General features: G+C 25.0%; 2 protein-coding genes across 2 annotated transcripts; one reads left to right on the top strand and one right to left on the bottom strand.

Moving 5' to 3' along the window:
- Positions 1-316: 316 nt before the first annotated feature.
- Positions 317-4,051, top strand: VNE69_02242 (uncharacterized protein; the record flags this gene model as incomplete). The annotated part of the gene is made up of 3 exons (XM_065472796.1): positions 317-620; positions 715-3,080; positions 3,152-4,051. The coding sequence occupies 3 exons, from the start codon at positions 317-319 to the stop codon at positions 4,049-4,051; spliced, it is 3,570 nt and encodes a 1,189-aa protein (XP_065328868.1).
- Positions 4,052-9,060: 5,009 nt separating this feature from the next.
- VNE69_02241 (uncharacterized protein) lies at positions 9,061-9,990 on the bottom strand (the record flags this gene model as incomplete). Its single annotated transcript, XM_065472795.1, has 1 exon — positions 9,061-9,990. One exon carries the CDS (start codon positions 9,988-9,990, stop codon positions 9,061-9,063), a length of 930 nt encoding a protein of 309 aa, XP_065328867.1.
- Between the last annotated feature and the right edge of the window lie 5,920 nt (positions 9,991-15,910).

The raw sequence follows: 15,910 nt of genomic DNA, 5'->3' as shown, positions 1-15,910 counted from the left end.
CTCTTCTTACCGTCTGTGAATAAATATCGAATTACAAGGTAAATTTATATTAAAAAAACAAAGTAACATTCGGCTCATCCAACACTTTGTTAGACAAACATAAATTACTTATCAATAATAATATTAGTGTGAGCATGTTTTCATCATTTTTAAACGTTTTGAGTTTTTTTATGAATTCTTATACTTTATTTTCTGTTGTATCATTTATTTCTGAACGATCTTTAATGTTGATCAAAATCGTATTACATGATTTTAATTAACCGTCATTTCCATAATAAATTAATTTTTATTTATAACCAACGGATTTTCGAGCCCCATGTTTTATAAGATATTATTGTATTTTTATTATGGATACGGAGAATTGACTTTTTTTATAAATTATGTTGGAAATGATATTTGTAATGTTTATATAGGCGTTTCCAATGAAGCTGACAAATTCGCCGAATATAAATTTTTTTTCTCCAGCCAAATATACTCTTATTATAATGAAATACATAAACCTAATAACATTAAAAGGAATTTTCAACTAGCTCACAATGGTCTTCTTTTTGAATTGGTAGGTGACAAAGATCAGTTTAAAATAAAAAAAGAAGCTTCCGCGATAAAAGATAAAAAGATACGTAAAACATTTATTGAAAGTGTTAAATTTTATAAATGTAGTTTTAAAGTTCGGAACTTTGTATATTTTTTTTTTGAAATAATATATTCTGAGAGAAAAAAAATCTACTATTTCGTGGGCAAATACAAAAATGTACACTTTTGAATATAAAATAAGTTGTGAAAAGATAGAATTTGATAAAACGAAAAGTCTAGATATAATTGAAAAAAATTTCGATCTAACTGCCGAAAGCCTAGATTTTATTGATAATTTGAGAACTACTGACACTAATACAAATATTATAGGACAGCCTAAGGATAATGATCAGATTTTAAAGAAAAAAGATAATATTGAAAATTCGGTTGTTACGAAAGAAAACAGAGAAAGTAAAGAAACCCCAAGTGCAGAACATATTGTTAACGATAGTCGTAAACAAGAGTCGGAGATCGAAGGATTCAAGAAAAAAGAATTTGTTCAAAGATTAATGAATGAAGAGCATATGGAAGATTTAGTTGTTACAAAAGAAAACAAAAGTGGAACAAACCCGCTACTGAAAGAATACAAAATTGATGATACTAATGTAAATGAATTTGATAACGCAGTGTATGAAAATCAAGATACTGACCGAAACATAGAGAGTAATAATAATTTTGAAGATGCAGTTGCTACAAAAGAAACTAAAGAGGCTCTAGCGATTAACGAATTTAACTATACAAAGGGAAATGAACAATACACCTCTGAATGTAAAAACCATACAGAGAGTCTAAATTTATTGAAAAACAAAATTTCTGTTAATTTAGTAGCTATAAAAGAAAACAAAAAAACCAAAGAAAATGTAGCAACCAAACATAAAGTTGATAATACATATGAAAATGAACAGGATATTGCAGAATATAAAAATAATGAGCATGAGAGAAACATAAATAGTGTTGAAAGTGATAACGCTATAGTTTATACAGAGAAAGTCAAAAGATGTACCGAAACTCTATTTACTGAATATAAGATTTTTGATACTTGCGAAAATGAAACAGATAGTACTGAAGGAAAAAATAGATTATCAAAACATAGTTTTAAAAGTGCAACTAATTTGTATAGTCGAGTTGTTCCATTGGAAAACAAAATTGAAAAAGAAACTGTGAATGATTTATATAAAATAAATTGTATGTATGAAGACGGAGTAGGTATCGCAAAATCTAAAAAGAATGAGCATGAAGAAAATTTAGGAAGTGTCGAAAATATAAATGATATAGTTGTTGCAAAATTAAGCGACAATCTTCAAGAAATTTGTTTATCAGAACACGAGGCTTTTTTGTCTTGCAAAAATGTAACAGGTAACGGTAAATGTGAAAATGTTTTACCATGTCAAAACTTAGAGAATGATTATAATTTAGAGGATATGAACATTATTATGAAAAGTAAAGACGCAAACGAGACCACTGGCGTGCCTTTAGAAGTTTACGATAAATTTAAACAAGATTACAACGAAAAAAACCAAAAAAACGATCAAAAATCGAAAAATAATAATCATGTGAATGATACGGTTGTTATAAGTGAAAATGAAATAGTACCGAAAACAACATATACAAATTATAAAGTTTATAATATTTGTGAATATGAACTACACAATCAATGCTTATCGAATGATGATATTGTGCACGAACCAGTAATTCCATTATTAAATGGAGATATCCAAGAAACTGTGCTTTCAGAATATGGTACTTATGAAAATGAAATAGATTTTACTGAAGATGATACTATTTTGTTCGATAAATGCAGAAAGAAAGATGATGTTCTGTATGATCCAGTATTTGAATTTGAAAACGACGTTATTCAAGAAACTATGCTTGCAGAATACGATGCTGATGATACTAATGAAAATGAAATAGAATTATCTGAAAGTGAAACTATTGTGTCCGATAAAAGTTTAGAAAATGACAATCGTATGAAGTATTCATTTGTTATAAAAGAAGATGAAATTCCAGAAGAAATTTTATCTACAGAATACGGCGTCTATAATGACAGTAGAATCGAACAAGATGCTGCGGAATGTAAAAGTAATGAACACGAGTTGAAATTTACTGGTGGAGATAATTATATTTATTCAGATTTTACTAAAGAAAATAAAAAAGGAATAAAAACTTCTGGCTCAACACACGAGGTTGATAATCAATATTATGAAAATATTTTATCTGATCATAGCTTTCTAAATAATGATATTTTGGAGAATTTAGGAAATCTAAAAGCAATCGAAGAAGTTAAAAAAATCGCAGGCACAGAATATGACATTCGTGGCACTCAAAATAAAAATCTTAACAAAACAGACTTCAAAGACCAAGAACATGATCAAAACAAAGAGAATAAAGACAATTTAAAAGATTCAGATGATGTATTGTATAAAGAAGAAGCCAAAGTAATCTCAAGTGCAATATACGAAGTTGATGATACCAATGATAATGAACTAGATTTGTTTGAATGTGGAATTGTGAAATCAAACCAAAGATTTTATAGCAAAAATGATCTTGATAAATCTATTGTTACAACAGAAAAGGCAAGAAAATTAGTTTTGTTGATTGCACATTTCAAGATAACAGTGAAGTTGAACTGGGGTTCGGCGAGGTATTTAACCTTGAAACCGAACAAATATTATTAAATAATGATAGTTTAAAGTCTTTGGTCTCCGAAAAAAATAATGAAGAACATAAAGATGTCGCATGTTCAGAGATTAATTGCAATTGTCATTATAAAAACGAGCGAGATATTTCCCGAAATAGAAATATTTTTTCTGTCGGAAGATTAGAAAATAATGATAATTTGGAGTCTTTTATGGTTTCTACAAAAGAAGCTGAAAAAATTAGAGAAGCTTTGTGCCCAGAATATAGCATTAATATTACATACAGACAAGATCCCGAATTTATTGAATTTGACAATTCAGAACATGACAAAAACTTAGCCAATGGAGACGGGTTGACTAATATAAACGTCGATTTGGATAGCGAAAAAGATAGTGAATTTTATTTCACAGAAAACAAAGCAAAAGATATCGATAAAATTGAGCTTAGTTTTTCTAAATCTAAAAATTATGAGCCCAAAAGAAGATTAAAGATTGATGAACATTATGATAATAAAATTATGATGAAAAATAACAAAATTACAAAATTTAATGCATCGACACAATGTTATCAAGAAATTGTCAGCAAAAATTATTCTGATATAACAGGATGCAAAAATGAGAAAAAGGAACAAAATTTAGAAAAGGATGACAATTTAAAGAATTCTATTTACAATAAAGACAAAAAAAATGTTGCAAGTGCAACTAAAAAGACCAATTCCCACTCTAATAATGAACCTGATGGGAACAATGGCAATTATTCTTGGTGTTTAGTCCATTTACTTCGCACTGTTGCGGTATTATCAGTTGGTTTTTTCGTTGGATTTTACTGTAAGAATTTATAATTGCATTAATTTGTAAATTTCAAATTTAATCAACTAACTAAAAATTGTATTATTTTATTTTAAAATTACCAATTGTCGCTTTAAATGAAAGTAATAACATCAATATTATAGTGATTTTTTGCATTAGAAATTTTTTAATTTTTCTGAATTTTTTTTTATAGTATCTTTACATATATGTTATTATTATGAAAGAAACAATTTTACATAGATCTATACATGAATCTTCCAAGCTTATTTTTTTAGGAGTTCAAAATTTTATTATTATGTTAATGTAACCATTGCAAACAAAAACAAATAAATTTTTTTAGGCATAAAATTTAATTTATGAGTATTTTAAGTGCATTGACTATTTATGAATAATTTTATATTATTTGAAGCAATAAATTAAATTGGAAAATGACCGTTTGGAGCCCGCTTTGGGAAAATGAACTCGCTTTGGGTAATAAACCCGCTTTGAAAAATTCAAATAAAGGGAAAAATAAAAAAAATTATAAAAAAGAGACTTAACGATTTATTTAAATAATAACGGAAGACAATTTATCAGATGATTTTTGGGAATTTGGATAGCCCAAAGGCACTGTTAAAGGTACTCATAGTGTTTGGCTTTGTTTATGTCTAGATCGAATATCATTTATAGAAATGAGCCAATACCAACCAAATTATTTGGTATTGTAATTCATAATCTCTAGGGGTTACGGCATTGGTAAAATGATTCATAGTACTGTGCTCGATCCCTTTGCTTGTCCAATTTGGCCATATATGCTACCCATTGATTAGAGATCATAATAAAAACAGGTTATACATTATCTTGTATTACCTCAAGGAAAAAACAGTGTTTCTACTAGTTACAAAAACATGCAAGGCGTACGCCGATTCAGCATCAAATGTTTTTAAAATAAACTTTTCTTTGTATTCCATGTATAAATACGTTTCAAAATAAAAAGCTCATCTGCCTTAACAAACATTGTTTTTGCCAATTTTGCCATTTTTTAAAAGGGATCCTTTAAAATTTCAAAGCAGGTTCTAAACGGTCATGTACCATTATTTTAAACTGACAAAAAATAAAAATAACATATATCATTAAACAACTAGCCTAACTATGTCAGCCAGACATGGGCTTGATACAGATCAGGAAGGGGGTTTCGAGAGCCCAATGAGTGAATCTCAGAAGGAAGTCCTGGAATTGCCAGATGAGACTGTAAGCGTATCTTGTGAAAAGTAATTAATAAGCCGAATATTATACCCAAATAAATTATATTTTCATTAAACAACTATGCATTAACCGAAAAAAAAATATGCATACAAATTGTTCTAATTTTTTATATTGCAAGGCCTACTTGTAAATATAAATCACTGTTTTATTTATTTTTTTATGTGATTGAAATTTCAATATTTTCATTGTTGATATTATATTGTTTCGTCATACTTTATCAGTATATAAATTGTTTTAGATTGTATTTTTCGTAATACGTCGAATTAAAATTAAAAAGAAAACTTTAGATATAAACGATAAATAAATGATGTATGTAAGCATCTTTAATGGCAATGAGCAGAATGAACTATTATGATTCAAAATAAATGTTGTTGATTGTAGCACCACTTATTTTAAGTCTTATAAATTAATAATATTAATAAATGGGGTAAAATAATTTATAGGTTGCAGCCAAATGATATTAAACATTAATATAGATAAAATGATTCAAAGAACAAATTTTAATGAGAGATGTATATAAAATTAGGCATGTTTTTACAAAGTGTATTAAAAATATGTAACAATTTATAGGCACATATTATCCTCAAGAAAAAATTTATACGTTTTGTAGGTTTAATATAATGTTGCATTGAATGTTCATTTATTATCTTTAGTATACTTTAAGATTCTATAATTACTATATCATGTAAAGCTTGCTTTCAAGATTTAGACTGTAAATCAACGCAGAGATTATACACATTATATCAGTAGTATATGTATAAATTTTTTTTATAATATTTATAATCATATGATTGTCGTTTTAAGCATATTATCGATAAATTTTGTTTTTTAAATGCAGATGTTTTATAATTTAATATCTTGTATGATATAAAAATTACGAAAAAAAAGATTACAAGATATATGCGATAGTTTACAGATAATATATAATTTTGCAAAAGTATAAAATATATCTATCTTTTGTAAAAAACGGATATCTTTTATAATTGTTCACAAGTGTATAAAGGCCAGTTTTTAATTTTGTTTTTTGATGATTTTTTATAAAAAATTTTATAATAGGACATAACGGGATATTAATGTGTCTTAAAATAATAATTAATAGTCGTAAACCTCGACCATAACGTTTGTATATTAAAAATACCATTGAATAATTAAGTTTAGCGATTCCTCAAATATTTATCTATTTCTACATACTAAACAAAACATTATAAATAAATAATGAAGATTTGCAATACAAAGCTGTGTCCAAAATCGAACAATCCTTATTATCTAGAACTACGTGTCTGTATAATCTTGCATCGGAATAATTATAATTAAAACGTATATATTAAGTCGATTGAAGCCCATAAAAATAGTTGGTCGATGTAGAAAAGAGGCTATATACTAAAATATACTTTAATACCTCATAAAGAGCTCAAATATAATATAGTAAACTATATTCGAAAATGAATCTTAAAACAAATTTATATGATGTTTCTACTTTAACGTATGCTAAAGAGTTTCGTTTATATTATATAACTGATTATGCTTTTATAAATTTCAAAACTTTTGTTCGATCTTGCTTTTATTTTCTAATTTACTTTTCAATAGAATTTAGATCTTATACCTTTCTTGGAATTTAAGATATTTTCTTGCTATTAAAATTTTTTTTTCTAATTTTGTTATTCTTATATTGAAACGTTTTGAAAAAAAATATTTCTATTTTGTAATTATAGATTTTGTTTCTATTTATATAAGGTCCGGGGATCAATGATCCCCTGTTTGTATTATAAACTGTTAAAAATAGTTTATTGTTTTTATTAATCTATTTCAACGCATAAAATTCCCATATAAATTACTTATGTTTAGTTTAAAAAAACGGAATTGATTTACATTTTATTGTTATGGGTCTTTAAATAACTTATAACTTCTTTTTTGTAATTTATACGTACGTTTAATTAGTTTTTTTCTAATTTTTTTAACTTATTTTACACGCCTTCCTTTCGAATTTAATTTATGCAATATTTCATGAAAAAAATAATAACTTACTTTAAAATAAGGTAGTAATTGCATCTTATAAATTATTGTTTCAAAAAATTCCGATTCTTTTTTGCAATGTGGCGGTTCCTTTCTACTACAAAACAAGATGTATAAGTTAAAAAATTTTGAAATTAGATGTAAGATTGGCAAGAATTTATACTTGAAAAGGATTTTATGTATATATAATTATCAAAATATTTATATTTCATCATTATGTCTCTTGTATTTTTTATTGTATCAAATTAGAAAATTTATTTCCCAAATTAAAACCGTTATATAGTGTTCATTAATCACTCTAAAATATCTATGTATAAATTAATTTTTGACTTTCATTTGAATATGAATATTTTAAATAAATTATAGACATAGTCATTTTAAAATAAAAAAAATCAAGAAAGACGATACTTTCTATTAAAGTTATATTTTTAATTAAGATTCAGGCATAATGAGAAAAATATTGAGATTCTTATTAATATAATTCCTGTCTTATTATGCCTTTATATTCGCGCGTATTTATACTATTCTGCGATGTCTACGCTATAGATTTTGCTTTATAATCCTCCCCGCAATCAGAGTAATTAATCTTTAATCGACCATGGTCAATCTTTCTGTAATGCTTAATATAATTTATAACTTGTAAAAAAAATTTGTGTTTTACGATTCATTGTATATATACCAAGTAAAATTAACAAAATATAGATTTTTAATTTCTTTTATATAAACCTGTAAATAACAAGATCCTCGGGTTACCTATTTTATAATTTTTTTATATTTGATACTCTCGAATAGCTATCATTTTTTTGCTTAAAATAAAAAAAATTAATAAATTTACTTGGTACAAATAATTTATAGTCATAAATTGACGCTTATAAATTTTATCGAGAATTTATGTACAAAATGTTTTATGAAAAAGCCAAATGATAAATCTATGCGCTTCTAGAATCTATATGCTTTATATTCAATATGTAAATACTATAAAATCCAGTTTTTAACTGATAAAAAAAATTCTGAGTTATGTTTAACAAAGGAACTACCGGTAACTGTATTAATTTAAGACTAAAAAAGAACTTTAAGAATTTAACACAAAATTACATTTAAATTACAGAATATCGATGTTTAAATATTTTAAATCTACTTATTTTTTATTTTACAATACTCTTCATGTAATATGTTTAACTTTGGAAGTATGATATGATATATTTTAAGAAATATTTGTAGCATTGATTTTTTCTCGTAGCTGATACATTTTATGTAATCTCTAAAATAAATTATATGCTCAAATATGAACTAGAGTTATAAACACATTAAAACGTAACAATCTGATCTTACTGTATAAATTGGATCCTTTTCTGATATAAAAAAAATATTACTTAGTCCGTTTTTACAATAATAACAAATTTTTGTGTATTTAAGAATCAAAAAAAATGTTTTATATGAAAAACTTATAAGTAAATTTGGTTTGCACAAGATATAAAATCAAACTAGATTATAGACATCAAATTTATAAATTTGACTTTGTACGAAAAAGACAAAAATTTGAACTTTGCACTGGAACATGAATATATTTTTACTATATAACCCCTTTGTTTATTTAAAAGATAAGATACTATGTAAAAACGCTTAAATACGCATAAAATATATGAAGTGTATGTGTCTTTCATTTAAATGACAAAATGTCACCAAACTTATGCTGATGAAATTTAAGCAAAAACAAAACTTCCCCGTAATTCCTATTTTATAGCTGTAAGCAGTTTATATTTTTATTATAATCTACGAATATTTATTCCTTGTTATTGTTCTTTTCCAGAATAATTTGGCATATTTTCTGTAATCGTGAGCTTAATATATCTTTTTTGTTATATATGTAATTGAATTTATTTCTTAAATAATTTAAGTCATCTAAAATACGTGCTTCCTCGCTATATTTCCTTGGCATATTACTTTCAAAAAAATTATATGTTGAAATTAACAGATCAGGTATGTAAATAACGTCCATCACCTTGAGTAATTTCCATCTTACCATCGAAAAGTTATATAACAAAAGCAAAGAATCCTCAGCTAACCGCAAACTACTGTGTTTTGGTTTTATAAAATTGAAAACATCTTTAACAAATTTCAAAACTACAAATACTTGTTTGTTGTCAAGGAAATTTAGTTTTCTCAACTTATTTTCGCAATCATGAGTATAATATGATATTTTACATGCAAAAGATTTGAAAAATTTCATTATTGAGTTTCTACAATTGTTGATTTTTTCGGTTTGCTTTTTATTAAAGGTAATTTTGGTTTTGTAATATGGAGATTTTACGAAATTTAATATACATTCTTCTTTAATTTTTTCAAATTCAATTTGCATATTGATAAGTTGTTGTTGTAAGGTCATGTGTTTATTTAGTTTTGTATCTTTCTCGTTTATAGAATCATAATGTAATGAATTGTTATTTGCCCGTAATGATTTTTTATACAATTCAAAATCGCCTCCATTTATTAAATACTCAAACAATATTTCCATGTTTGGATCTAAGTTTTCTTCGAGTGTCATTTCATTATTTCCTTCAGCCAAAATTAAATTAAAATCAATTTTTGTATCGTTCATTTTAAAGCTAAAGGTGTTTTCTTTGCTTTCAACATTTAATAAAAATCTGGTGCATATTTCATTAGTGTTATATATATTATTCGAGCATTTTATTAAAGAAATAAACAAAAACATGGGCCTTTGGGCTCGATAATTAATCTGTAATAATTTTTGTCAAATAAATTGTGCCTTATGATATAATCAGTCTTTATAAAACATTATTCTATTATGTATAATATGAATTGCCTATTCAAGAATTTTAGAATCTTTATGTCAATCAATTGCAATATTAAGTGTTTTGGGTTGTGCTATTTATAGAAACCTTTATGAATGAATATTTTTTTAATATAAAACGATAAAAATTTATCTGAAAAAAATACCCGAAAACCTAAATTAAAAGCTCTGATATATTTTAATTAAAAAAATCTTTACAATTTGAAGTAAAAACAGGTAATACGTCAAAGTATGTACATGTTAAATCATTAAACACATGACATCAAGGATGTCAAGTAAAAAATCAAGTTGGTGGTGTGTAACTAATTACACCCGAAAAAGATTTCTGAGTAAAGCGTACAAATTAAGGCCTACGTATGAAAAAGACACTTTAAATGCAATATAAAGTTAAGTGGAATATTTCTAAAGGGTAAATATTAAAGCGACGCAAATAAAAAACAACTGTAGTATAGAAAACAATAAAAAAAAGATCAATGGTAAGTAGATGCTGATTCTTAAGTACATTTAAGGTATAAAAACATAAGGTGGTTAATTAAACTTAGATAATATGTGTTTTGTGTATTAATATAGAAGTTACTTTAAGAAGGAGACAGATGTCATTTGTAACAACTTTTCGTTCTATTTATGACCTTAGCTTTTCACATTTTGGGTTTAGTGTTGGTTTATTAATTTTGTTGTTTCCAAAATTTAACAAAACTTTCCGGAGTTGCATTCTTCTGTAGCAGTTGTCTCCAACTAGTCACAGGTGGCAATATCCGTTTCTTTCACTTCTCAATATGTATAACTATATCTTCGACATGACCACAAGAGATAATCTAAATTTCTCTCTAGAACAATATATAATTCGTATGCTTCATGAAATGATACACTGGTTTTGGTTTACATTTTTGATATTTGATCATGAAAAAACTAATGTAGATATAAATCAATTATTTTTGTCATAATTTTTTGCATATATCCTAGTTCAATTTCATAAGACATTTTGTAGCATTCTATTTTCGGTTAAAGTAAGTCGTCGATTTTGAATAGTTCAATTTCCGCTATTAACTTAATAAAAAAAAATAAAATAATAAACTACTATCGTTGTTAGCGCAAACACGAGGTTGGATATTTTTCCGAACGATTTTTTTGTAACCAAGAAAAAATAAATATTTTTTAGATTAAATTTGTATTTTCATTCACAAATCAAATATTTCTACAAATAATAACCACAAATTTTGTTTAAATGTTTTTTAACGACTAAATCTTTTGTATTTATGAATTTAGAACCTTTTGTTCATCAGATTCTTGGTAAACTATGCAGAAGAAATACTGTACTTTCTGATCTCACTTTTTATTTATAACTTTACTATGGAATAGAACCTTGTTGGATTTTTTGGGAAAGTAAAAGTGTTTTTACAGCTCATAGGAACAAAATCTGCAAAAACTTTTTAACCATCAGTATATACATAAAACTCAATGTTTTTTACTATTTAACTATACACTAAGAAATTAACTCATATTTCCAATTAATTCTGGAAACAAACACACACTATTTTAATTTTGAAGTATTATAATTTGGTTTGTTGTGCAAACTAAAGTATGTTTTTCGTGTTATAATGTATCATATGTAACGCATTTTTTTCATAATTTAATAACTTGTATAAAATATTTAATATTTTTCAAAAAAACCTTTTTATGAGAGTACAATAATATGCCAATATAAAAATATATGAATGTTTATCATTTTCCAATTTAAATTTATTAGTTGAACTTAGCTGTATAGCATTTTAAATGAGTTAACTAATGGTCATTTATGCATGAATAAAAAACGTAATTTAATTAAAAGATGAGATCTAATACAACTGCAAGGAAAAACGTACAAACTCTCTTTGTTCTTAATTTATAAATTTGACCTTTATTATTTTATTTGGATATTCCCTCGTTAGAATGGTTTTTTATGCTTAATGATCTTATGGTTTTAATAAAGAGTGTGTATTTTGTACGATTACCTAAATTGGTTTAATGTTGTTGGTCAAAATTAGATGCGAAAATCATTTATATTATTTGAGAATGCAGCTTTGTAATCGCAATCGACTTTTAAATACAAAAAATACTTTGCATTCTTTTTAATAAATTTTTTTATATTTTAGAGTTTATTGGTGTTAGATGAATGTTCATGTTTATTAAGTATATTTAGAACTACTTTCGGTTCTGTCAGATAGGTTTATCTAGTTTTTAATCACACATTTTGATATATATAATATAGACTGTGTTTGTCGGTGTATTAATAGTACTAAATGGACTATATAATCTATATAGATTTTTTTTATATGTGATACTTTAGATAAAAAAGACTTTATAGAGTAATTTATGTATTCTTTATTCAAAAATAATTTTTTACACGTGATCTAAAACTTTGCAAGATATGATATTAATCTTTCCTTACAATGTATCTTTGGTGATGTGTTGATTAAATAAGCAATACAAAAATTAGACAATACTGTACGTGTTAGGCAACTAAAATATCTTCTTAGACTATTTGTATATTTAAAGATGAAATCAACTTTCCGAGTTTCATTCTGGCATAATTAAATGCAAAATGGGCATCAAAAACAACTAGGCAATACAAAAATATGCACAAAATCCTCGTTTAAGGTACTTATTTATAAAGGATGTTTAAATATATTATTCTATTATAGTATAACATGAAAGAAAAATTGTCACTAATAAACAACCCCAGTGTGCTTATTTTCTTAGTAGTTAAAGGTAAAAAATTCATGTGGCCTTTATTCAGACATTTGGGTTGATTGTGTAACTTTATTACCTCCTAAAACAATTACATTTTATTGTTTTTTTTCTAATAATAATCTAGATACATGTTCGTTAAAACAAAAAAATATACGAAGTTGAGTGATTTGAAGATACCTCTATCTATCTATTACATATATTCATTAAATTTTCATAAATTTTAAAAAGTTCGCATGATTTATATGATAAATTAGTTAAGAGCGTTTGCGTCGAAATCATAATGCTACCTACTTCTTTTTGAATGTCTGTAGGGCCAGATGTATAAAAAATCAAATCAGCTTTCATTTTTTTTAACGTTTAGATTATCGGTATATAATCAAAAAAAATATCAAAATATTGTTTTTGTAACAATCTACTTTATATGTGTTTGATGCAAAGCGATTGAATTTTTTTTTCATTTTATAAAGAGTTAAAAATTCAATCAACTTTATAGATTTCTAAATATTTCTCGAATATTGATTGGAATACAAGATTCGCGATTTTTTTAAGTATTTCTAGCAACTTAATTTTAGGTAATCTATAAGAAATCTTAATTTTTGTCGTTGTTTTTTTCATATCGTCCTAAATAGATTTATGATGTTTATTATTTTTTATATGTTCAATAAATTCTATTCTTGAATCTTTGTAACTATTTTGTCTTCAATAAAATTTTTTATTTTATTTTCACATTCGGATAAATATATTCTATCTTGTCAAAACCAAAATACATATCAGCACTGGAATTTTGATTGTAATGCGAAGTTTAAAACAAGTAATCTTGTATTTTACATGTTTCTGTGTACATATACAGAACAGAACTTGTTTCTAATTGTATTGCGTCTGCATAAACATCTTTATCACAGACATTATTGAAGTAATTATGTTTATTTCGTCTTTATAAGATTCTGAATAATATATACACATTAATAGAATGTCTCCTGCATCATCATTACCAAAACATTCCCAATTAGTACCTTAGTTGCTGTTATGGTCATCGTATATAAGATATTCATGTACATGTTGGTTGCTGATCGTTACTATTCAATTCATAATATGATGTATCTTGGTATGGAGTTGATGTTATGTGATTATAATTGTTATCATATATACTTTCTCGTTTGATTCGTTTGTTTGTGAAAAAGTAAGCAATAAAAAAATAAAAAAAATTTTATCAATGTTATTAGATTTTCATTTTTTTATAATAATATAAAAATACAATGCCAAAAGAATTTGAATATATATTATTGATGGAATCATAGCATCCAATGAGTCATTGTCTGAAATATTCAATAACATGAAAACTATATTAGTATAATAAATCTCATTCCATTAAGATGTTATTTCTTAAATGATATTGTCTGTCGAGATTCCATTTTTTAAGTTTTTTTTTCAATGTGTAATTTTTTATGTACAAGATTTCTCGTATTATAGAATGTTTTTAGTTTATTAAAAATAACATTAAACTGTAAAACCTTTGAAGTTATCTCTAATACGGCGTAATTAAAAATTATATTGTAAAATATGGTAGGATAATGAGTTTTTAATCCTCAAATATAGCATAAGAAAGACAAAATGGGGTATTTTTCTTCTTTATTATTACTTTTTGTATATAATCAAGATTTTTTACACAAAAATACTGTGTATCAGCTACCCGATACACCGTTTTTACTTCCGAAAATACATACAATTTTTGTACTAAACCTAAAAGATATACCATGAAATGGTAAATTTTATTAAATATATGCAAAAAATGTTTGTTACGAGAGACGTCGGACTTAAGACCCGATTTAGATCAATAATACAAACAAATAACATTGCACTGTTTGTAGTAAATTGAATAGCACATATAAAAAAATGTTATAGTCTATGTTAAAACTATTTAAAATTGTTATAGATAAAATGATACTATAAAGTGAAAATTAAGTATTATTTAATATATAATATTAAAAAGAATAATTATACCGATACTGTTATCATAACGAATCCTCATGATAAATAATATGCAATATAGAAGGAAAGCCGCAATTACCTTATAGAAAAATTAAACTTATTTCGAAAATTTTCACGACAACATAGTCAAATGATGGTATGTCGACTTGATAATAATATTTTTTTAGAAATTAAATTTTTAATTCTTCTTTCCAATAATTAAAATAGACATTAATCGCAATATCTGATTTATATGTTGGTGTATAATTACACCTTAAAAAAATTTACAAAGGTTTCTGCTTTATAAATTATAAATATTTACATTTTAAATATTATCGCATAAAATAATACTTGCTTATAAGATAAAACATTTAGAAGCATGTTTTTTAACATTTCCATGTAAAAAAATTAATTTTGAAATTATTTCGATATCGATATGCATTCAATTTTATTTTTTTGATAAACAGTTATAAGAATGTAATATTCATTTAATCATCAAATTAAAAATATAGTGGTTTTTATGATTTTTAATTGACATAATGTAAATATTAATTTATATAACACATATTTTTTTTTATTGAATCCGACTTATAAAATACATTAATCTATATATATCTTGCAATTTTGTTTAAAGAAAACTATAAAAAGTGTGAGTAAATGGGTATGGTTGCATACAGTGTAAATGGGCATATATTTTTTTCATTTAGTCAAAATAATCTCTAAAAATTTGGTTCAACGACTTTGGACTTTTATGAGTGCCTTTATTATGTTTTTTTTAATTTCAAAGATAATAATTAGGTATTTTACGACAAATTCTTAGCTTTGAGTTGAATTTACAAACTGCTCCCATTGTGGTAATTATAATTTTTTCTTTTTTGATCATTAATGGACTATTATATTATGTATTATTGAGATATATAGATGAAAAAGATTATTTTATTTTAAAATAAAATGTACAGTTTTTCTTATAAAAGTTTAATAAATAAAAATGCCAAATTAGTTAAATTGTACAATATTACAATCCATTGACTGATATTATTAATGTCTTCCCTCATTTACTAGCAATGCTAATATTATTAGCAAGTATATGAAGAGCAATGATCATAACGTTCCTTATTTTACA

Source organism: Vairimorpha necatrix, chromosome 2 (genome assembly GCF_036630325.1).
Source record: "Vairimorpha necatrix chromosome 2, complete sequence".
NCBI classification, from domain to species: Eukaryota; Fungi; Microsporidia; family Nosematidae; genus Vairimorpha; species Vairimorpha necatrix.
This window is presented reverse-complemented; position numbering and strand designations above follow the sequence as displayed.